Raw genomic sequence first — 25010 nt, 5'->3', positions numbered from 1 at the left:
ACTGCGAGCTGTACTTTGCACACAAAAATACATCAACAGACAGACAGACAGACAGACGGACAGACAGACAGACAGACGGACATCGCTAAATCGACTCAGAATTTAATTCTAAGACGATTGGTATACTAAACGATGGGTCCCAGACTTTTCCTTCTTGGCGTTACATACAAATGCACAAACTTATTATACCCTGTACCACAGTAGTGGTGAAGGGTATAAATATGGGAAACATTTAAATCTGGAGCAATTTTAAGAAAACTTCGCAAAAGTTTATTTATGACTTATCGCTCGATATATATGCATTAGAAGTTAAGGAAAAATAGAGTAATTTTTACAACTTTTCGACTAAACAGTGGCGATTTTACATGGAAAATGTTGGTATTTTGACCATTTTTGTCGAAATCAGAAAAACATATATATGGGAGCTATATCTAAATCTGAACCAATTTCAACCAAATTTGGCACGCATAGCAACAATGCTAATTCAACCCCTTGTGCAAAATTTCAACTAAATCGGAGTTAAAAATTGGCCTCTATGGTCATATGAGTGTAAATCGGGCGAAAGCTATATATGGGAGCTATATCTAAATCTGAACCGATTTCAACCACATTTGGCACGCATAGCTACAATGCTAATTCTACTCCCTGTGCAAAATTTCAACTAAATCGGAGCACAAAATTGGCCTCTGTGGTCATATGAGTGTAAATCGGGCGAAAGCTATATATGGGAGCTATATCTAAATCTGAACCGATTTGGCTCATATTTTGCAAGTTTTTTCGAGACTCATAAAATATTCGGATGTACGGAATTTGAGGAAGATCGGTTGATATACACGCCAATTATGACCAGATCGGTGAAAAATATATATGGCAGCTATATCTAAATCTGAACCGATTTTTTCCAAAATCAATAGGGATCGTCTTTGAGCCGAAACAGGACCCTATACCAAATTTTAGGACAATCGGACTAAAACTGCGAGCTGTACTTTGCACACAAAAATACATCAACAGACAGACAGACAGACAGACAGACAGACGGACAGACAGACAGACAGACGGACATCGCTAAATCGACTCAGAATTTAATTCTAAGACGATTGGTATACTAAACGATGGGTCTCAGACTTTTCCTTCTTGGCGTTACATACAAATGCACAAACTTATTATACCCTGTACCACAGTAGTGGTGAAGGGTATAAATATGGGAAACATTTAAATCTGGAGCAATTTTAAGAAAACTTCGCAAAAGTTTATTTATGATTTATCGCTCGATATATATGCATTAGAAGTTAAGGAAAAATAGAGTAATTTTTACAACTTTTCGACTAAACAGTGGCGATTTTACATGGAAAATGTTGGTACTTTGACCATTTTTGTCGAAATCAGAAAAACATATATATGGGAGCTATATCTAAATCTGAACCAATTTCAACCAAATTTGGCACGCATAGCAACAATGCTAATTCAACCCCTTGTGCAAAATTTCAACTAAATCGGAGTTAAAAATTGGCCTCTATGGTCATATGAGTGTAAATCGGGCGAAAGCTATATATGGGAGCTATATCTAAATCTGAACCGATTTCAACCACATTTGGCACGCATAGCTACAATGCTAATTCTACTCCCTGTGCAAAATTTCAACTAAATCGGAGCACAAAATTGGCCTCTGTGGTCATATGAGTGTAAATCGGGCGAAAGCTATATATGGGAGCTATATCTAAATCTGAACCGATTTGGCTCATATTTTGCAAGTTTTTTCGAGACTCATAAAATATTCGGATGTACGGAATTTGAGGAAGATCGGTTGATATACACGCCAATTATGACCAGATCGGTGAAAAATATATATGGCAGCTATATCTAAATCTGAACCGATTTTTTCCAAAATCAATAGGGATCGTCTTTGAGCCGAAACAGGACCCTATACCAAATTTTAGGACAATCGGACTAAAACTGCGAGCTGTACTTTGCACACAAAAATACATCAACAGACAGACAGACAGACAGACAGACGGACAGACAGACAGACAGACGGACATCGCTAAATCGACTCAGAATTTAATTCTAAGACGATTGGTATACTAAACGATGGGTCTCAGACTTTTCCTTCTTGGCGTTACATACAAATGCACAAACTTATTATACCCTGTACCACAGTAGTGGTGAAGGGTATAAATATGGGAAACATTTAAATCTGGAGCAATTTTAAGAAAACTTCGCAAAATTTTATTTATGATTTATCGCTCGATATATATGCATTAGAAGTTAAGGAAAAATAGAGTAATTTTTACAACTTTTCGACTAAACAGTGGCGATTTTACATGGAAAATGTTGGTATTTTGACCATTTTTGTCGAAATCAGAAAAACATATATATGGGAGCTATATCTAAATCTAAACCGATTTCAACCAAATTTGGCACGCATAGCAACAATGCTAATTCAACCCCTTGTGCAAAATTTCAACTAAATCGGAGTTAAAAATTGGCCTCTATGGTCATATGAGTGTAAATCGGGCGAAAGCTATATATGGGAGCTATATCTAAATCTGAACCGATTTCAACCACATTTGGCACGCATAGCTACAATGCTAATTCTACTCCCTGTACAAAATTTCAACTAAATCGGAGCACAAAATTGGCCTCTGTGGTCATATGAGTGTAAATCGGGCGAAAGCTATATATGGGAGCTATATCTAAATCTGAACCGATTTGGCTGATATTTTGCAAGTTTTTCGAGACTCATAAAATATTCGGATGTACGGAATTTGAGGAAGATCGGTTGATATACACGCCAATTATGACCAGATCGGTGAAAAATATATATGGCAGCTATATCTAAATCTGAACCGATTTTTTCCAAAATCAATAGGGATCGTCTTTGAGCCGAAACAGGACCCTATACCAAATTTTAGGACAATCGGACTAAAACTGCGAGCTGTACTTTGCACACAAAAATACATCAACAGACAGACAGACAGACAGACGGACATCGCTAAATCGACTCAGAATTTAATTCTAAGACGATCGGTATACTAAACAAGACTTTTCCTTCTTGGCGTTACATACAAATGCACAAACTTATTATACCCTGTACCACAGTAGTGGTGAAGGGTATAAAAATCGTGCTCATTCGAGTAATGCGGGTAAAAATTTATAGAATATAAATTTCAAATCCTATGAAAGGCGTTATTTAATGGGATTTTCTTTAAGATTCCTCCAAAACTCGAAACAAAAGTTGTTATTGTAAATCCAGAATCTGGTGTAGTTCCCCTACGTAGAAAGTTTAAATTTATTTCTATAGAAAATTTTGTCAAAATTTTATTGCAATAGAAAATTTTGTCAAAATTTTATTTCTATAGAAAATTTTGTCAAAATTTTATTTCTATAGAAAATTTTCTTAAAATTGTACTCCTATAGAAAATTTTGTCAAAATTTTAGTTCTATAGAAAATCCATAGCAAATTTCGTCAAAATTTTATTTCTCTAGAAAATTTCGTCGAAATTTTATTTCTATAGAAAATGTTATAACAACTTTATTTCTATAGAAAATTTTGTCAAAATTTTATTTCTATAGAAAATGTTATAACAACTTTATTCTATAGAAAAATTTGTCAAAAATTTTTTTTTTCTATAGAAACTTTTGTCAAAATTTTATTTCTATAGAAAATTTTGTCAAAACTTTATTTCTATAGAAAATTGTGTCAAAATTTCATTTCTATAGAAAATTTTGTCAAAATTTCATTTTGATAGAAAATTTTGTCACCATTTTATTTCAATAGAAAATTTTGCCAAAATTTTATTTCGATAGAAAATTTTGTCAAAACTTTATTTCTATAGAAAATTTTGTCAATATGTTATTTCTGTAGAAAATTTTATCAAAATTTTATTTCTATAGGAAGTTGAAGTACGTCTTATTAAGAATCCAGAATCTGGTGTAGTTTCCATACGTAGATGGTTTAAATCTAACTTCGGGAAGCGTGTCATCAAGTCCCCCTGGAATTCTATCCATTTTCAAGTAACTCTCTACGTCGTAGCATGTGGCCCGGCCGAACTTAAGGCCGTATATACTTATTTTAATTATACATGTGCCACCTATTACTTGTAGGTAAATATCTGTGTACAAAATGATTTTCAAAAATAATATATATATTTATTTTAAAAAAGTCGATTAAGTAAATATTCTCATAAATAATATCGTCGCTCACAATCGACATCAAGTATAAATATAAGTTGATCGCATGAGCTTAAGGTGGATACTTTGCTCATGTTTCACAATCATGAAAATTTAAAAGTGAAATGCAAATATCAATGAAACCTTAATTAGTTATATTAAATCTTGGTTGTTTTTTTTTTATTTTTTAAATTGAATTAAAAGTAACCGTGAACTGAAAATGATATAAACCTTAAAACATGAGCATAGTATCCATGCCCTGCATTAGATGACATCAATTGCTCTTGTGTGCTGGTGGGATTGTTGGCGGATTGGAGATGTGGCAGCTAGTTGTAAATGTTTATTCAGCTGTAATGTTTTGGCATTGGTGTAATGTTGGCTACTTCGGTGTTATTATATTTGCTTTTCTGTAATAGTGTTGTGGTATTGTTTTTGTTGTTGTAATATAAAATTCTCTTATCTTCACTTTACTATTCATCCTTGCGCTCCTCAGGAACTTCCCAATAGAGTTCATCCTGATGTTGTTCCTCCTTTTGGAGTTTACGGAAGCTTGTGTATTTGAGCACCAAACCTGTGTAAATATATGCACCACATGGCCAAGTAGTCCATAAGAGAATCAGGTGTAGATATATAGCAACACAGGTTATGAGTCAGCAAACATTCGCATAGGCAAAATCCCAACCACAAGGATAGCGGCCGGAAGATGAAGTTAACAAAGTTTGTTTGGTTATTGGCCCCATGGAAGTGGGAAAAATGACGTTACAATAACCGGAACCCAGGTAGATATATATAAAGTTGGTAAAGTCAAAGAAGCGTTTGCAGAAATGAAATGAGGAAAAGATGAAAGAGGATCAGTTATTTTATTCAATGTTTGTGGCTTTGTCCAAACAAAATAGGCCTGGACTCTTAGTATATGGTTTACCCACCTGCTAATATACCACCAACTATGGCAACCAATAGGGTCATGGCTATACCGAATAGTTGATAACCAGCTTGGGTGCTGGCACTGCGTTCATAGCCCTAAAAAGAAAACATATATAAAAGAGATGTGAAAACAAAATACATTGTCTCAGGCGGGTAAAAAAGTGAGAGCGCTGTATCGGAGTTAAAGTAGCTTAAATTAAACTTAAACAAGTAAATAACAACATTACAACTAACAAAATTTTCTTTCATGTTAAAATACCCAATTTTAAGTCTAATCACCTAACTACAAGCACAAAACCACTTTATTGAATAGTTTAATTTTTAATTGATGTTTTTTTTTTCTTGTCCAAAAGTAGATAAACTATTCAATAGACTTTGTTATACTAGGGAGCCACCGTGGTGAAATGGTTAGCATGCCCGCCTTGCATATACAAGGTCGTGGGTTCGATTCCTACTTCGACCGAATACCAAAAAGTTTTTCAGCGGTGGATTATCCCACCTCAGTAATGCTGGTGACATTTCTGAGGGTTTCAAAGCTTCTCTAAGTGGTTTCACTGCAATGTGGAACGTCGTTCGGACTCGGCTATAAAAAGGAGGACCCTTGTCATAGAGCTTAACATGGAATCGGGCAGCACTCAGTGATAAGAGAGAAGTTCACCAATGTGGTATCACAATGGACTGAATAGTCTAAGTGAGCCTGATACATCGGGCTGCCACCTAACCTAACCTAACCTTGTTAGACTAAGGTCAAATAACCTTTAAATTTGTGACTTGTTGTATCTTGACTACAAAGCAAAAAAGTGTTTAAACAATTTTCAACACTTTATTTTAAAGTTTTTTTTTTATACCCTCCACCATAGGATGGGGGCTATATTAACTTTGACATTCCGTTTGTAACACATTGAAATATTGCTCTAAGACCCCATAAAGTATATATATTCTGGGTCGTGGTGAAATTCTGAGTCGATCTAAACATGTCCGTCCGTTCGTCCGTCCGTCTGTTGAAATCACGCTAACTTCCGAACGAAACAAGCTATCGACTTCAAACTTGGCACAAGTAGTTGTTATTGATGTAGCTCAGACGGTATTGCAAATGGGCCATATCGGTTTACTTTTACGTATAGCCCCCATATAAACGGACCCCCAGATTTGGCTTGCGGAGCCTATAAGAGTAGCATATTTCATCCGATCCGGCTGAAATTTGGTACATGGTGTAAGTATATGGTCTCTAACAACCATGCAAAAATTGGTCCATATCGGTCCATAATTATATATAGCCCCCATATAAACCGATCTCCATATTTGGTTTGCGGATCCTCTAAGAGAAGCAAATTTCATCCGATCCGGCTGAAATTTGGTACATGGTATTAGTATATGGTCTCTAACAACCATGCAAAAATTGGTCCATATCGGTCCATAATTATATAGCCCCCATATAAAACGATCCCCAGATTTGACCTCCGCAGCTTCTTAGAGGAGCAAAATTCATCCGATCCGGTTGAAATTTGGTACGTGGTGTTAGTATATTGTCTCTAACAACCATGCCAAAATTGGTCCCCAGATTTGACCTCCGGAGCCTCTTAGAGGAGCAAAATTCATCCGATCCGGTTGAAATTTGGTACATGGTGTTAGTATATGGTCTCTAACAACCATGCAAGAATTGGTCCATATCGGTCTATAATTATATATAGACCCCATATAAATCGATCCCCAGATTTGTCTTTGATCGTATCAATTTTGCTCCTCTAAGAGGCTCCCTCTTGAAGGAGCAAAATTGATCCGATCCGGTTGAAATTTGGAACGTGGTGTTAGAATGTTGTCTATAACAAAGACGCAAGAATTGGTCCATAACTACCCAGCAAAAAAATTTGGAAGTTCTTCCAAAGGCACAACTTTAAAAGCACTTCCAGAAGATGTACTCCCAATGATGTTCTTTATTTTAACTACCCATGAAATTCTTTTAATTCAATTTTTTATAACTTGGTTTTTTCATACTTTTAATGGGTAATTTTAACTTTTTTTGTTTCAAATATGTTAAAAATAGAGTAAGAATTCATAAAATGATACAAATCATTTAAAGTTTGTTGAAAAAAATGCTAAATCCGATCTGAAAAAATTGTGAATTTTTGAAAATATTTGAGGTCAAACGTTTCCGACAGGCGTTAGAATCCATTAAAAATTATAAAAAATTATAAAAATTATTTATTTTACAAAATATCACAGATTTTTTTAATTTACATCCAAAATATTGAATTCGGATCACACCTAAAGAAGTGATGCAAATTCAGTGCAACGGCTGTTGAAATGGAGTACTTCCATCCTATGACAAGCCCATGTTAAATTCATCGCTTCTGCGTCAATTTTGCACCACTTCCGGATCCAAAACGACACTTTTTTCGCTGGGTATATATAGCCCCCATATAAACCGTTCCCAAGATTTGATCTCCGGAGCCTCTTCGAGGAGCAAAATTCATCCGATCCGGTTGAAATTTGCAACGTGGTGTTAGTATAAGGCCGCTAATAACCATGCCAAAATTGGTCCATATCGGTCTATAGTTGTATATAGCCGATCCCCAATCACACAAAAATTGGTCCATATCGGTTCATAATCATGGTTGCCACTCGAGCTAAAAATAATCTACCAAAATTTTATTTTTATAGAAAATATTGTCAAAATATTATTTCTATAGAAAATTTTGTCAAAATTTTATTTCTATAGAAAATTTTGTCAAAATTTATTTCTATAGAAAATTTTTTTCCAAATTTTATTTCTATAGAAATTTTTTTCCAAATTTTACTTCTATAGAAAATGTTAGGAAGTTTTAAGATACCTTGCCATCGGCAAGTGTTACCGCAACCCGAGTAAATTGTAGATGACAGTCTTCAGTAGAAGTTTCTACGAAATCCATGGTGGAGGGTACATAAGCTTCGGCCTGGCCGAACTTACACAGAAAAAAATATCACCAAAATATTTCCAATTAAATAGTTAATTGAAGTTAAAATTTTTTTCAATTAATAAATTAATTGGTACAATTAACTTTTTAATCAAGATAGAAACGTTAAGTTAATTAAGTCAATGATTCAAAATTTTAAAATTTTTAATTAAAAAGTTAATTGATACAATAAACTTTTAATCAAATTCGGAAGACTAAGTCAGTTAAAAAAGTGATTAACATTTTTTTAAATTTTTAATTAATTTTTTTTTTCAAACAATCAATTGTTAATCCAAATAAAAATTCTAAGCCAATTCAAAAGGTAATTGAAAATAGTTACCTTTTTTTAATTAATAAATTAATTGAGTTTTGCAATCAACATCAATTAAATTTTTAATTGAATCAATTAAAAAATTAATTGAAATTTGGTAATGACATCAATTAATTTTTTAATCAAGATTTTTTTCTATGCCCAATTAAAACTGTGATTGATACTATCATTTTCGTGATTGAAGACATTTCAATTAAAAAATTAATTGGATCAATTAATTTCGTGATTGAATCAGAAAAAATTTTTTTTGTGTGTACGGCCGTATATACTTGTTTTTACTTGAAACAAAGTATAGTTTCTACTTATATCCGAGTTTTAATTTGCCATACTAATTGAAATTTTTCAAATCTTTAGCTAGTCATTCGCTGAAGCAACGAAACCTACACAGAAAAAAATTTCACGAAATTTTTTCCAATTAAAATTTTAATTGAGTTTTAAAAAATATTCAATTAAAAATTTAATTGAATCAACAAATTTTTTAATTGAAACAAAAATCAATCACAAAAATTAATAGTATCAATTAATTTTTTAATTGGGTCAATTAATTTTTTAATTGACCTTCAATTAATTTTTTAATTGATACTATCATTTCTGTGATTGAAGGCATTTCAATTAAAAAATTAATTGGATCAATTAATTTCGTGATTGAATCAGAAAAAAATTTTTTGTGTGTATGAAGGATAATTTGAACCAAGCAAACCTAGAATAGCTTGAAGTTGCGCATGAGAGATGTAAAACTAGCAATGTTCATAATAAATACACATTTTTTAAATTTTTTTGTATCGGGGAACCACACTCAATTTCCCAGTAAAAAAGGCGTCACCAAAAAAGTAGGGAACATCTTCTGGAAGTGGTGTAAACTTGGCGCAGAAGCTATGACTTTAATATGGACTTGTCATACACACAAAAAAAAAAAAAATTTTTTTGATTCAATCACGAAATTAATTGATCCAATTGATTTTTAATTGAAATGTCTTCAATCACAGAAATGATAGTATCAATTAAAAAATTAATTGAAAGTCAATTAAAAAGTTAATTGATCCAATTAAAAAATTAATTGATACTATTATTTTTGTGATTGATTTTTGTTTCAATTAAAAAAATTTGTTGAATCAAGTAAATTTTTAATTGAATATTTTTTAAAGCTCAATTAAAATTTTAATTGGAAAAATTTTCGTGAAATTTTTTGGTGTGTAGGACGGAAGTCCACAATGTTTGCATCACTTCTTAAGGTGTGATCCGAGTTCAGTATTTTGAATGTGAATTAAAAAATTTTGTGATATTTTTTTATAATTTTTAATGCATTCTAACACTCAAAAAAAGATGCGACTTCTTTAAAATAAAGACATTTTAGCGACCTATCTGGCTTTAAATCTAGGACCATTAAAATTAAAATTAGAATACAGATCTCATTTATCGAATTTTCATCCCCTTTTCTCGGGACCTTAACAAAGCTATTCACGTACAAACAAATGCCAGTTTAAAAATCCAAATTATACTTCAAAGTGAAATATGTTTTCTTAACCCCAAAAAACTTTAAAACAAAGATGCAAAATCCTCAAAATAAGTCTTTGCCTATATTTGAAGCGTTTTTATCGTAAATGTAAAGATTCAATATTTCAGTTACTTTAAGGACGATTTCTTTAAATTGAAAATGTGTTTCTTTACTTTAAGAAAAATTTGCCTTAGTTCAAAGACATACGTCTTTAATGGACGGACGCAAATTTCCAAAATTTGTATCCTAAATTTAATAAACAAAAATGTTTGAAGCAAAGATTATAAATTTTCTTTTAATTAAAATTCATTAATTTAACCCTTTCGACCCCGAATTATTACAAAAATATCGCTAAACTTTTTTTTATACTCTTAATCATGTTTAACTCATTTAAGAAGCGTGTAGCCAAAATTTCGGGTCGCCACGCCCATTCGTTTGGGCAATTGTGTCTATAAAATGGTATGTTTTGTAATTATAGACGTATTACTTTTTATTGGATTTTTTTTTATATTTTTTGTTATTATTACAGTAAATATATACTTAGATGTGCTCACGAACGACAAATTTTTGTTTAGTCCCGTTCATGCACTTTCACGAGATTTAGTTAAAATTTCATTCGCGGCTTCGCGTGAATCATGCGTGATTCACGAAAATATTTTTTTTGTTCTGAACACATGCCAGTTTAACTGGGGGTCTAAAAAAACAAAAGTTTAGTAAAGCGCCAATGTTCGTGCTAATCCACCAGTATGTCGCCAAGAAGGCTGATATCTATGGCTTCTTCCCTTTTTATGATTCCATTCAAATTCCTCCTCAGCGCTGCAGATATGTATTTCACATCATTGGCTCATTCCACGTCACTGGGACATCCCAATCGAAGTTCAAAATTTGTTTAATGTCATTGTTTTTCAAACCTTTTTTTCTCTAGGTCCCATGTCCAAAAATATGTAATTTTACTACCACAATTGCCCAAATGACAACCAAATTAGCTGTTTTTTCATTCAAAGAGAAGACTTTTGGCATTCGATACAGTTACAGTTTTATGAACAAAAACAACGCTGACAGTTAGTCTCAAAATACAAAAAGTTGCCCACAGGTAACTTTAGGATCGAAAGGGTTAAAGAAATTTGTTCTTATGTAGTTGGTATTTATGATTCGGCCCGGCCGAAGTTTTGACCAGCAAAAATAAATAGGCAATTATGAGAAAATTTCGTTTATCCACATCTTGCTCTAACCGCCCTTTTATATATATAGACACCACTCTATAAATAGAATGGTGTCTATGTATATCCCAAATCCAATCCACACATAGTGTGAGTTAGTTCTTTCATGCTTTTTTTATTTGTACATGTTGTTGGATATTTGTTTGCTAGAAAATATTTTTTTGGTGCTATCAACACTTCTACCGTTTTTGTTTACCCCCCAAACTCTCGTACTTACCCCCATTATATGGTCATTGATTTCAGTTGTATTGCTTGCTTCGATTTCCGTTTGATTTAACATTGCCGGAAAGATAGTGGCCAAATCGGATTTGTATTGTTCCCTATTTACCATCGCTGCAAAAACAGCCGAGGCAATAGCTGAGATTATGGCTGGCATACCATGGAGATTGTGTACGCCGCAGGTGTCGTGCAATCGTAATTTTTCTGTTAAGAATGGCTACAGACCAGAAAATCGGGAGAGAGAGAAGAAAAGATCAAAAACATGTTAATAGATTAGAAATTGCTTTTTTATACAATTTAACTTAAAACTAATAATAATAACAACTTAAAAATGATAAAACAGAGCAAGTACAAGAATATTTGTTAACTTTATAACATCCATATAAAATGCAAGATCACGATATAATTGATACAAAAGTTTATTTTTGATTTTTGCTATGTGGTTCCGTTCATGCGTCAGCGAGCCATGACATTTGTCGTGGTCACGAGCATTGTTGAATCATAAGAATAACGAGAATTTCCGTGAATCAAGAGAATTGCCGTGTTCCGAGAATTTTCGTTGTTCGTGAGTGAATATTACCTTACATTTCGAGAATATGCGTGAACGCAAATTCTTACAAGTACACTTCTACCTCTTCTACCCACCACCATGGCTTGTGTACCAAATAATCGAATTACTTGCGTTGTGGTAACAGTTGTCGACGGTTAGGTTTGTTTTCTTATAGTACTGGATATCTAAGCCTTGACGGACTAAATGAAAACAAAGTACTCGTTTATCCAGATACAGTCAAAAAATGTGCAACACTGGCATCAGCTGTTTTAAAACAAACACAGATTAAAAATGAAATCTTACATTTTTATTGCATGAAGTGCTCAAATAGTAATAAATATTTATTTAAATTTAAATAGTAATAAATTGTTATGAACCGAGGAAACGTCACTTTATCAAAATACAATTTGTCAACAACAACGCGATTTGCACTGATGAGATATTCGGGATAGAACACCAGTGCAAGGATGGTCCGTATAGCTCAAACGAAAACAGACCTATTATCAACTACTAATATAAGTTTGTCCATACATATGTAACCTATGTGAGTTAAAACAAGTATATACGGCCATAAGTTCGGCCAGGCCGAAGCTTATGTACCCTTCACCATGGATTGCGTAGAAACTTCTACTGAAGACTGTCATCCACAATGGAATTACTTGGGTTGCGGTAACACTTGACTTGGGATAGAACACCAGTGCAAGGATGGTCCGTATAGCTCAAACGAAAACAGACCTATTATCAACTACTAATATAAGTTTGTCCATACATATGTAACCTATGTGAGTTAAAACAAGTATATACGGCCATAAGTTCGGCCAGGCCGAAGCTTATGTACCCTTCACCATGGATTGCGTAGAAACTTCTACTGAAGACTGTCATCCACAATGGAATTACTTGGGTTGCGGTAACACTTGACGATGACAAGATATCTTAAAACTTCCTAACACCGTAATATATACCACATAGTCCATACGTGGTATATATTAAACTAAAAACGGCCGATTAAATACGAATATGATTAAGTTTAAAGTTTCTACAGAATAAAATTTTGACAAAATAAAATTTTGACAACATTTTCTATAGAAGTAAAATTTGGAAAAAAAATTTCTATAGAAATAAAATTTTAACAAAATTTTCTATAGAAATAAAATCTTGACAAAATTTTCTATAGAAATAACATTTTGACAAAATTTTTTATAAAAATAAAATTTTGGTAGATTATTTTTGGGTCGAGTGGTAACCATGTTTATGAACCGATATGGACCAATTTTTGTGTGATTGGGGATCGGCTATATACAACTATAGACCGATATGGGCAAATTTTGGCATGGTTATTAGCAGCCTTATACTAACACCACGTTGCAAATTTCAACCGGATCGGATGAATTTTGCTCCTCCAAGAGGCTCCGGACATCAAATCTGGGGAACGGTTTATATAGGGGCTATATATAATTATGGACCGATATGGACCAATTCTTACGTGTTTGTTAGAGACCACATTCTAACACCACGTTCCAAATTTCAACCGGATAGGATGAATTTTACTCCTCCAAGAGGCTCCGGAGGACAAATCTTGGGATCGATTTATATGGGGGCTATATATAATTATGGACCGATATGGACCAATTCTTGCATGGTTGTTAGAGATCATATACTAACACCACGTACCAAATTTCAACCGGATCGGATGAATTTTGTTCCTGCAAGAGGCTCCGGAGGTCAAATCTGGGGATCGGTTTATATGGGGGCTATATGTAATTATGGACCGATATGGACCAATTTGTGCATGGTTATTAGAGACCAAATATTAATACCATGTACCAAATTTCAGCCGGATCGGATGAAATTTGCTTCTCTTAGAGGATCCGCAAACCAAATCTGGGGATCGGTTTATATGGGGGCTATATATAATTATTGACCGATATGAACCAAGTTTTATATGGTTGTTTGAGATCATATACTTACACCATGTACCAAATTTCAGCCGGATCGAATGAAATATACTCCGCAAGCCTAATCTGGGGGTCCGTTTATATGGGGGCTATACATAAAAGTGAACTGATATGGCGGACGGACGCAAATGCTTAGATCGACTCAGAATTTCACCACGACCCAGAATAACAGGTTGGCTGATAAGTCCCAGAAGGCGTCGCTAGTATTAAATGCATATTATTTTTATATAGTACCAACCTTCGAATGATTCGTGTCAAAATATGACGTCTTTAAGTCAATTAGTTTGTGATATAGAGCGTCTTTTGTGAAGCAACGTTTGTTATTGTGAAAAATGGAAAAAGGGAATTTCGTGTTTTGATAAAATACTGTTTTCTGAAGGGAAAAAATACGTTGGAAGCAAAAACTTGGCTTGATAATGAGTTTCCGGACTCTGCCCCAGGGAAATCAACAATAATTGATTGGTATGCAAAATTCAAGCGTGGTGAAATGAGCACGGAGGACGGTGAACGCATTGGACGCCCGAAAGAGGTTGTTACCGACGAAAACATCAAAAAAATCCACAAAATGATTTTGAATGACCGTATAATGAAGTTGATCGAGATAGCAGAGGCCTTAAAGATATCAATGCAACGTGTTGGTCATATCATTCATCAATATTTGGATATGCGGAAGCTCTGTGCAAAAAGGGTGTCGTGCGAGCTCACATTTTACCAAAAACAACGTGTTGATGATTCTGAGCGGTGTTTGCAGCTGTTAACTCGTAATACACCCGAGTTTTTCCGTCGATATGTGACAATGGATGAAACATGGCTCCATAACTACACTCCTGAGTCCAATCAACAGTCGGCTGAGTGGACAGCGGCCGGTGAACCGTCTCCGAAACGTGGAAAGACTCAAAAGTCCGCTGGCAAAGTAATGGCCTCTGTTTTTTGGGATGCGCATGGAATAATTTTTATCGATTATCTTGAGAAGAGAAAAACCATCAACAGTGACTACACGCAAAAAAATAATTCTTTCCTCCCAAACGAAATTTTAGACAAACAAAGTTCGTTTCTTATTTGCTCTTCGCTGTAAGGAAGTTTATTTGGAAGAAAAGTATATACTTTTTTGTGATAAACGTTTATTCTTTTCCAGGATGTAAAAACAATTTCATAAAGACTAACTCAAAAAAAAAATTGTTTTCTTGCTAATTGCATTTTCCCTCACATCTTTCTCACATCCACGAGGTTTTTTAGTTTTTATCACCTTTTCCTGTAATACCAACAATGTAGAAGAAATTATACGATTTTATAAATTTTAAAATTTTTGTTTACCTTTCGCCTGGACGGAGAATCGAACCGCGGACCATGCACTTTGTAAGCCAACACACTAACCACTGAGCTATGTACCTGCTATGGTCATCAATAGATAAATATCAATTTAAGTTATATTTATATAGCATAGCTTGCGGCGCCCACGAACCGAATAAACAAAGTTTATTTAACAGAAACAAACATTTAGTTTGGCACCGTGAAGCAGTGGTTGCTACGTCCGACTTGCATGTCAAGGGTCGTGGGTTCGATCCTTGCTTCGACCAAAGTTTTTTTGCTTTTTTTTTTACATATATTCCTGATATGTTCGAAAGATTCCGAAAAAATGTTCAACATTACATTGGACAATATTAAATTTTGAACTGTAAAAATGTCTTGATATAAACGAAATGGACTGTGTTGTTGTTTCTTTTTTATTGAAAAAATAAAAATTTTGTAACAAACGAATTTCTTGGGTGATAAATGTTTAAAATTTTCCAAGCAATTCAAAAATCTCTAACAAAAGAAAATCGTTTTCGGTACACGTTTTCCAAACGTTTTTTTCTTTGCGTGTATTATATGGCATTATTGAAGCGTTTGAAGGTCGAAATCGTGGCAAAACGGCCCCATATGAAGAAGAAAAAAGTGTTGTTCCACCAAGCACAGAAAAAAATATCACCAAAATATTTCCAATTAAAAAGTTAATTGAAGTTGAAATTTTTTTCAATTAATAAATTAATTGGTACAATTAACTTTTTAATCAAGATAGAAACGTTAAGTTAATTAAGTCAATGATTCAAAATTTTAAAATTTTTAATTAAAAAGTTAATTGATACAATAAACTTTTAATCAAATTCGGAAGACTAAGTCAGTTAAAAAAGTGATTAACATTTTTTTAAATTTTTAATTAATTTTTTTTTCAAACAATCAATTGTTAATCCAAATAAAAATTCTAAGCCAATTCAAAAGGTAATTGAAAATAGTTACCTTTTTTTAATTAATAAATTAATTGAGTTTTGCAATCAACATCAATTAAATTTTTAATTGAATCAATTAAAAAATTAATTGAAATTTGGTAATGACATCAATTAATTTTTTAATCAAGATTTTTTCTATGCCCAATTAAAACTGTGATTGATACTATCATTTTTGTGATTGAAGACATTTCAATTAAAAAATTAATTGGATCAATTAATTTCGTGATTGAATCAGAAAAAATTTTTTTTTGTGTGAGACAACGCACCGTGCCACAAGCCAATTCAAAAATTCATGAATTGGGCTTCGAATTGCTTCCCCACCCACCGTATTCTCCAGATCTGGCCCCAGTGACTTTTGCTTCTTCTCAGACCTCAAAAGGTCAGGGAAAAAATTTGGCTGCAGTGAAGAGGTGATCGCCGAAACTGAGGCCTATTTTGAGGCAAAACCGAAGGAGTACTACCAATATGGTATCAAAAAATTGGAAGGTCGTTATAATCGTTGTATCGCTCTTGAAGGGAACTATGTTGAATAATAAAAACGAATTTTGACAAAAAAATGTGTTTTTCTTTGTTAGACCGGGGACTTATCAGCCAACCTGTTATATATACTTTATGTTTCGTTCGGAAGTTAGCGTGATTTCAACAGACGGACGGACGGACGGACGGACGGACATGCTCAGATCGACTCAGAATTTCACCACGACCCAGAATTTATATACTTTATGGGGTCTTAGAGCAATATTGCGATGTGTTACAAACGGAGTGACAAAGTTAATATACCCCCATCCCATGGTGGAGGGTACACGCAAAGAAAAAAAACGTTTGGAACACGTGTACCGAAAACGTTTTTCTTTTGTTAGAGTTTTTTGAATTGCTTCGAAAATTTTAAACTTTTATCACCAAAAAAATTCGTTTGTTACAAATTTTTTATTTTTTCAATAAAAAAAGTTATTTTTGAAACAACAACGCAGTCCATTTCGTTTATATCAAACACTGTTCCTTTCTGACTTTTAGTCTTTAATAAGACACATTTTACAGTTCAAAATTTAATATACTACAATGTAATAATGAACATTTTTTCGGAATCTTCCGAACATATCTGGAATATATGTACAAAAAAAAAAAAAAAAACTTTGGTAGAAGCAGGGATCGAACCCACGGCCCTTGGCATGCAAGTCGGACGTAGCAACCACTGCTCCACGGTGCCAAACTAAATGTTTGTTTCTGTTAAATAAACTTTGTTTATTTGATTCGTGGGCGCCGCAAGCTATGCTATATAAATATAACTTATATGGATATTTATCTATTGATGACCATAACAGGTACATAGCTCAGTGGTTAGTGTGTTGGCTTACAAAGTGCATGGTCCGCGGTTCGATTCTCCGTCCAGGCGAAAGGTAAAAAAATTTTAAAAATTCATAATATCGCATAATTTCTTCTACATTGTTGGTATTACAGGAAAAGGTGTTAAGAACTAAAAAGCCTCGTGGATGTGAGAAAGATGTGAGGGAAAATGCAATTAGCAAGAAAACAATGTTTTTTTTTTTTTGAGTTTGTCTTTATGAAATCCTGGAAAAGAATAAACGTTTATCACAAAAAGTATATACTTTTCTTCCAAATACACTTCCTTACAGCGAAAAGCAAATGAGAAACGAACTTTGTTTGTCTAAAATTTCGTTTGGGAGGAAAGAATTATTTTTTTGCGTGTATAAAAAAGACAGATTAAATTTCGATATAAGCTGGTTTAGTTTTTGAACGGTTCATATAGGGGATCCTGACATCACGTGCCTGTACTGGAAAAAATTTTGTCCGGTTGCAAAGATTTTATCTTCACACTACTGATTTCGGTATTGAATCCGAGCTAAAGAAAGCGGAGAATTGAAGTAATCTTAATGCAATTCTCTTTTAAATTTGAATTTTGCGTACTTGATATGAGGAAATAATTTAATTTATAAGTTTTTTTATTTACTTTTTTCTTCATGTGCCAAACTTCAAAAACTGCACAACGGCAACATAAATTTCCCAATTCCGACTAGACTTTAAGTAGAAATTATGCTACGTTTCAAGTAAAAACGCCTTTAAAATAAAGTTTTGAAACGCGTCTCCTATTTTTGAACGCTTCAAAGATTTGTAGTCAACAAATTTATAGACGATTTTCACTTCATTGAAAAGTTTATCGACTTTTCGACAAGGAAAAAATTTACAAAGGAGAGACATATTTCTATGCTAAGCAAAACACGCATTCGTTTTTTATCTTTGGGAGCCACCGTGGTGCAATGGTTAGCATGCCCGCCTTGCATACACAAGGTCGTGGGTTCGATTCCTGCTACAACCGAACACCAAAAAGTTTTCAGCGGTGGATTATCCCACCTCAGTAATGCTGGTGACATTTCTGAGGGTTTCAATGCTTCTCTAAGTGGTTTCACTGGAATGTGGAACGCCGTTCGGACTCGGCTATAAAAAGGAGGTCCCTTGTCATTGAGCTTAACATGGAATCGGGCAGCACTCAGTGATAAGAGAGAAGTTCACCACTGTGGTATCACAATGGACTGAATAGTCTAAGTGAGCCTGATACATCGGGCTGCCCCATAACCTAACCTAACCTTGGGCTCAACACAGCTTTTTTGTCGGTGTATGTATTTGATATAGCCTTTGAGGGCATAGAAGCAGCGATTTTCATCAGATCGGCCTGAAAATTGTAACGTAATGTTTTGTTGCGACCTCAAATAGATGCGCTATTATTGGTACAGCTTCCGTATAGCCTAATCTCCAGATTTGAATTCTTGAGAGCATAGAGGGCACAAATAAAGTGACTGAAACTAATGCCCTGTTCCTATATATCGAACTAAACCCCATTCGAAAGAAAGGCAGTCACTTGAATTCGAATGAATTTGGGTTTTTCTATTATTGAAAGTTCGTTTCGTTTGTATGAGAATACATTGATTATTAAAAATAACTATTTTAAAATTTTTGGCCTGAGAATTCATTCAAATGTTAACAATGTTTTTACTTTTTTCTAGATACTTATTGTATGTTCGTTTATAACTCAACAACAAAGTATGAAGTGACTTGCCTTTCGAAACAGAGGAACAAAAATCAATTTTCTTTAGTTTGAAATACGAAAGAAAGCTTTCGTTCGATATACAGGAACAGGCCATAAAAGTAAAATTACCCGATTTGACTTCTCGTGCACATTCAATTATTGGGGTTAAAACACTACAGACTTTAGATTTTTGTTGCAACTTTAATTGAGAAATTCAAGATTTATCTAAATAGAAGCCAAACAACAATGCTTCTTCCTTTGTAAAAATCGTGAGAAAGAAAAAGAAGAAACATGATTGTCACAATCATATTCGAAGAGCAAAATAATATGATAGGAGCTATTTTTGCGGCGACCAGTGAACATGGTTCTAAGGAAAAATAAAATTGTCCTCGTCTAAAATCTTATTATATTGATACAAATAATTTTGTTTGAACCAAAAGAAAATGGCCACGATCTAAAATGTTATGGTATTTGTCAAAAATGGTTTTCTTCCAGTTAAAAGAAAATGTTTTGATCTTTATGAAAAAACTTTTTTCGTCGTCGAAAAAAGGACGCAACTTGAGAAAAGAAAACACAAAATTAATTTTATTTATTGGTTTTTATTTATTTATAAATTAAATCATTGTTTATTTGTATTTATAATGTCGTGCAAGTAAACATCATATATTTTTACACATTCTATTTTGTTTGATTTTCAATAATAAGAAATCATTCAATATTTACTTGTGCCCATCACATGTATCAACGCAGACATCATGTAACTACAAATAAAAACAAACTATACCATATACCAAAATGCAGAACAAAAACCAGATACATTTTTTCAATTACACTTTCCTTTTTTGTATTTTGTATATAAATAAATAAACACAAAACACAGTAATTCCGTATTCTCCGTCCATTCCAAGAAACAATCAACACACGACTGACGCGCAAAATGAAAATCGTGTGTACCTGTTAATGTTTTTATAAAATTCTTTTCGTTGCAAAAAAATTAAACATTAAATGGTCACGAAAACAATGTAAATACATGGTCCTTATGACCATATAATGGTTCTAGACATGTCTATACGTAACCTATAAAAATACTTTTTTCCCTGCAAAAAAGTAAAAAAAATTGAATGGTCAGGTACATGATTTTCCCGACCATGTAATGGTCTCAAATTCTATAATTTAAACAATAGGACATATTTGCGGCATCTGGGAACCAATTAAATGCTTATTGCCAACATATATTTTACATACTCTAGATGAGCATTAAATGGATGCGGCAACCATGTCCAAACAAGTTTTTTCTGTGCGTGTAAAATGTAAATGCGTTTTTAAATTAATAACAATCGAAATACTTTCCCGAATTTTCTTTGTTTTTTTTTTTGGCTTTGTGTTAGTTTTGCACATTTTTGTATATTTTCAAACGCAAACTGTGTAGTCTTCACAGGGGGTTTCGGCAACATTGTGGTAAATCCATAAAATCTTGTCCGAGTTGAAACAACATTTTTGTTTCCAAACGAAATCACCATAAGTAAAAAGTCAATTTTATGTACATGTTTAAATTAATATTTTAATTAGAAATTTCGTATGTTGTATCATTAACATAAATTTTATATAAAAATTAACTGAATATCAAAATAACTAAAATTACATTCATTGTGTTTTGTAATTTTATTCCATTTCATCTGAGTACACAATAAAAAAGATAACTAATTTCATTAATGAAATTTTCATGCCATTATTGTCGATTGATATGAAATGTGGAATAGATTTTCCAAATATTGTTATTATCAAGAGTATTGTATGGAACTTTTAATTGCTTTTCCCTCACTCAACTCTCTTTAAATGATTGCCATTTTAACAGGGCAGTATACAAAAAAAAGTTCAACGGAACAGGTTCACTACGTTTACGTCTGCCACTCCATGAATTTTGGTATAGATTTGCATTATACACACACACACATGTTTTCTCGATTCAATCATGAATTTATTGCATCCGATTTATAATATACACCGAAAAAATTTATCTTATTCAATTACGAAATTATCACAACGGACTGAGTAGTCTAAGTGAGCCTGAATCAAATCGGACTGCCACTTTAACCTAATCATGAAATTAATTGATCCAATTAATTTTTTTTATTGAAATTGCTTCTATCACCTAAATTATAGTATTAATAACAGAATTAATTAGAAATAAAAACAATATATCATACCCTAAACCGCCTCTACTGAATTAGCATTTGTGGGGTATCATTGGTATTAGAGGTGTGCACGTGAGTAATATTTTACTCACACTCACGACAGAAAAATCTTACTCACGCACGATATTGTTAGTAGGACTCACGCTCACGCACACTCACGAAAAGAAAATTTGTACTCACGCACGAAAATGTCGTGACTCACGAAAAATACCGTGACTCGCGAAAAATATCGTGAATCACGAAATATGTCGTGACTCACGAATAATTTTATGAGTAATTTACCTTAGGGATATGTTTGAAAACATGAGCATGATTAAAACCGAGAGCGTTATTTAACTATTAACATCTCAGGTGTCACTAAAATTGTAAATAAATTTAACTCGTAAGCGTTTTATGTTCCTGGGCGGGATTATTTTCGTAAGCGTATTTTTCCGAAATTCGTTACTCACGCACACTCACGAAGAAATTATTTTCGTGACTCACGCTCACGCACGACATTTGTTTTGTTAATCACGCTCACGCACACTCACGCCGTTTCCATCACTGTGACTCACGATTCACCCGTGAGTCACGACAATTTTCGTGAGTCACTACAATTTCGTGTCACGTGCACTCCTCTAATTGGTATAGATTTTGGAGATAAACCGCATTTCCATCTTCAAGAACATTATGCTACATGTTTATGGGAGTTTTATCACAATCTGAACATACATATCTGATATTAGGATCTATACTACAGAGTTAGTATGCCACTAAGTCCATTATTACTCGAAGAACTCGCTCAATTAGTATAGGTAATGTATCTAAATTTGAGAAAATGGAGCAATATATTTATGTAAGAGCTATATGGAAATCTAAATAAAATTTGAAATTTGAGTAACAGTGGTCAATAAATAAGAGTATTATGACCAAATTTTTGAAAATTGGGCGATACATACTGTGCTGTTCGAAACATTTGCAACCAAATTCCCTGTTGAAAATAAACCGTAATTGAAATAATGAAAATAAAAATATTAAAATCAAACTTTTAATGCATGTTGTTGTTGCTAATTATGTCAATTTTAAAGATTTAAGTGAATAAGGGAACTTTTGATAATTTATAAAATTATTTAAAAATAAGAGTTTGCACCTGTTCAAAACATTTGCAACTAATATTAAGTGGCACATATGTTTAAAAACAATTACAGTTTTTGCAACTTTTAACGATAAATTTTAATAGTTGATACTATAGCCATGCATTAGCGTAGCTAGACAATTTTCCTAGGGGGGGCTATAGCCCCCCTAGCTAAAACTTTATAGACTGAACTTATAGGTTCAACTACTGTTTTATTTCATAAAATTGAATAAAAAAATAGATATCAAAATAACTCGACAATCAATTTATAATAAAGCAACTAAAAGTACCCTACGGGAAATTGGTGCAAATTGCCACTGACGGACCTATCACAGAACTGGTACCTGTGCTCCAGTTAGTTGCAATTTTCACATTTAGTGCAATAAAATTATCAGAATAACCTTTTGTTCGACATATTTCAAAAGTTTTTTTTTTCATTTCGGGTTCGATTAGGAGCCCAAATTGAAAGATATTTCTAAGAGTTTGTCCGAGACTGGTTCCTGAGGACCTGTTTATGGGTTGCTCCTGCTAAATTGTCCCAGGACGTGTCCTTTGGGATGAGTCCAAGACGCGTCCTAAAATGTAAGTTTACTCCGTCAATGACAAACCCATGTTAAAGTGGACGGTCCCTTCCATACGTTTTGATCAGAACTGGGACTGGTCCATACACACCAGGGACTAGTCCTGTACCAGTTCTGTGGTTGATCCATTTCCCGTAGGGTAGTTCCACACTTTTTCCCAGCAAAAAATTAGGAGTTGTTCTAAAGGCACAACTTTAAAAGCACTTCCAAAAATGTCTTCACAAGAAGTTAACTATTTTAACTACACAGGAAGTTTTTTTACTTAATTTTTTTTATATTTTAATGCGTAATTTTTTGTTTTCTTTTTTCAAATAGTTAAAAAAAAGAGTAAGAATAAATAAATTGGTACAAATTATTCAAATTTTGCCACAAAAATTCTAAATCCATTATAGAAAAATCGATAATATTTGAAAAAACGTTTCAAACAAGCGTTAGAATGCATTAAAAATCATAAAAAAGTATACAAATTATTTATTTGGGAAAATATCACAAAATTTTTAATTTACATTCAAAGCACTGAATTCGGATCACACCTTAAGAAGTGATGCAAATTCATTGCAACGGTTGTTGAAACGGTGGACATTCGTTCTATGACAAGTTCATATTACATTCATCGCTTCTCCGCCAATTTTGTACCACTTCCAGACCCAAAAGGAACATTTTCACTTCTTTTTGGCGACGCTTTTTTGCAGCATTATTAAGATATTAATTTATTAAAGAATAGTTTTAATATCAATTACTATTTTTTATTCAACTAAATCATAAGTTCAACCACAGCTTTATTTCATAAATATCAGACTTCTACCACAACCCAAGTAATTCGATTGTACATGAAAGTCTTTAGTGGAACTTTGTGCGTTGTACGAGTATATACTTGTTTAATTTTTATAAAAATGTAAAATCGTAAATAGGTTTTCAAATTCTGGGGGGGGCTAAAATTTTTCTGGGGGGGTCTAAGCCCCCTCCCCAGAGGCCTTCCTACGCTTATGTAGCCATGCCATTTGATTACTTCTGCGCTTCTTCTTGCCATTGGTTAGGATTATACGGTCAATTATATCTTGTGTTTCAGGTTCAAATAGAGACCATAAGCCTTTTGCAAAAATTTAATACCAATTTTTCGTTTTATGACATTCCAAAGGTTATTTTATGACTTTTAAATTAGGGACAGAGCAGACCAGTCAAGCACTCATAATTTTTCATCGGAAATCCATTCCCACCTTCATCGGAAATCCATTTCCACCTTGCACAGGGAGTTGAATTGGCAACTCCCCAAAATAAAAAATGAAATATGTCCCCAATTTACTCTACAGAGAACAAAAATAACAATTTTTGGGGAGTTATTTCAAATGAAATAACACCCAAATTTGTCATAATGAAATAATTCCCCAATATGGATTTTGGGGGGTTATTTCTCTTTCTTAAATTTCAAAATAATTCATAAAAGTAGTGGCAGGAAACGTTATGTTTATGAATTTTTGTGTATGTCTATATGTATGCTCAGTTTTTGAAAAAAAAACTTGAAAAAAAGAAGTTGAAATTGTTATGAACTATAATGAAGAAATAATGTATTTTATTCATAAATTTATTATTACTTTTATGAAAAAAGTCCCCAAAATATTGGGGATATATTTCATTTTGCGTTTTGGGAACTTATTTCATTTTTTTTGAGGTATAATTTCATAAAATATTTTGGGGATTTATTTCATAATGAAATAAGTCCCAAATTTTGGGAACTTTTCATTTTGGGGACTTATTCATGGAGCCTGCACTTTTGTGCAATTGAATTAACCCTTAAATGCACAAGATCACAAATTCCTTCGAAAATATATATTACTCGTATATGCAAACTGATAAAAGAAGAACATCTGCTTACCACATTAAAAAAAAATATATATGTGTTTTTTTTTCTTTAAAAATAGTAGTTGTACTAACTAAGGTTTTATTTACAAATAAACAATTTGATTTTAGTAGAGATATTTTTACATTATAAAGTTTATTCCGAACATAATTTTC

The 25010-nt window shown here is 33.1% G+C and overlaps 1 protein-coding gene across 1 annotated transcript in view; it reads right to left on the bottom strand.

Moving 5' to 3' along the window:
- Positions 1 to 4127: 4127 nt before the first annotated feature.
- The window catches only part of Rh50 (Rhesus blood group-associated glycoprotein Rh50), a 174652-nt gene continuing 153769 nt past the window's right edge, over positions 4128 to 25010 (bottom strand). The window contains exons 6-8 of the mRNA XM_075304721.1: positions 11291 to 11509; positions 5097 to 5190; positions 4128 to 4741 (exon numbers count right to left, since the gene is read on the bottom strand). Of these exons, the coding sequence (XP_075160836.1) occupies positions 4641 to 4741; positions 5097 to 5190; positions 11291 to 11509 (414 nt within the window). The 3' untranslated portion in view covers positions 4128 to 4640. The remainder of the gene's footprint in view (positions 4742 to 5096; positions 5191 to 11290; positions 11510 to 25010) is intronic.

The sequence above is a fragment of the Haematobia irritans genome, chromosome 4 (assembly GCF_050003625.1).
Source record: "Haematobia irritans isolate KBUSLIRL chromosome 4, ASM5000362v1, whole genome shotgun sequence".
Taxonomy (NCBI): domain Eukaryota; kingdom Metazoa; phylum Arthropoda; class Insecta; order Diptera; family Muscidae; genus Haematobia; species Haematobia irritans.
This window is presented reverse-complemented; position numbering and strand designations above follow the sequence as displayed.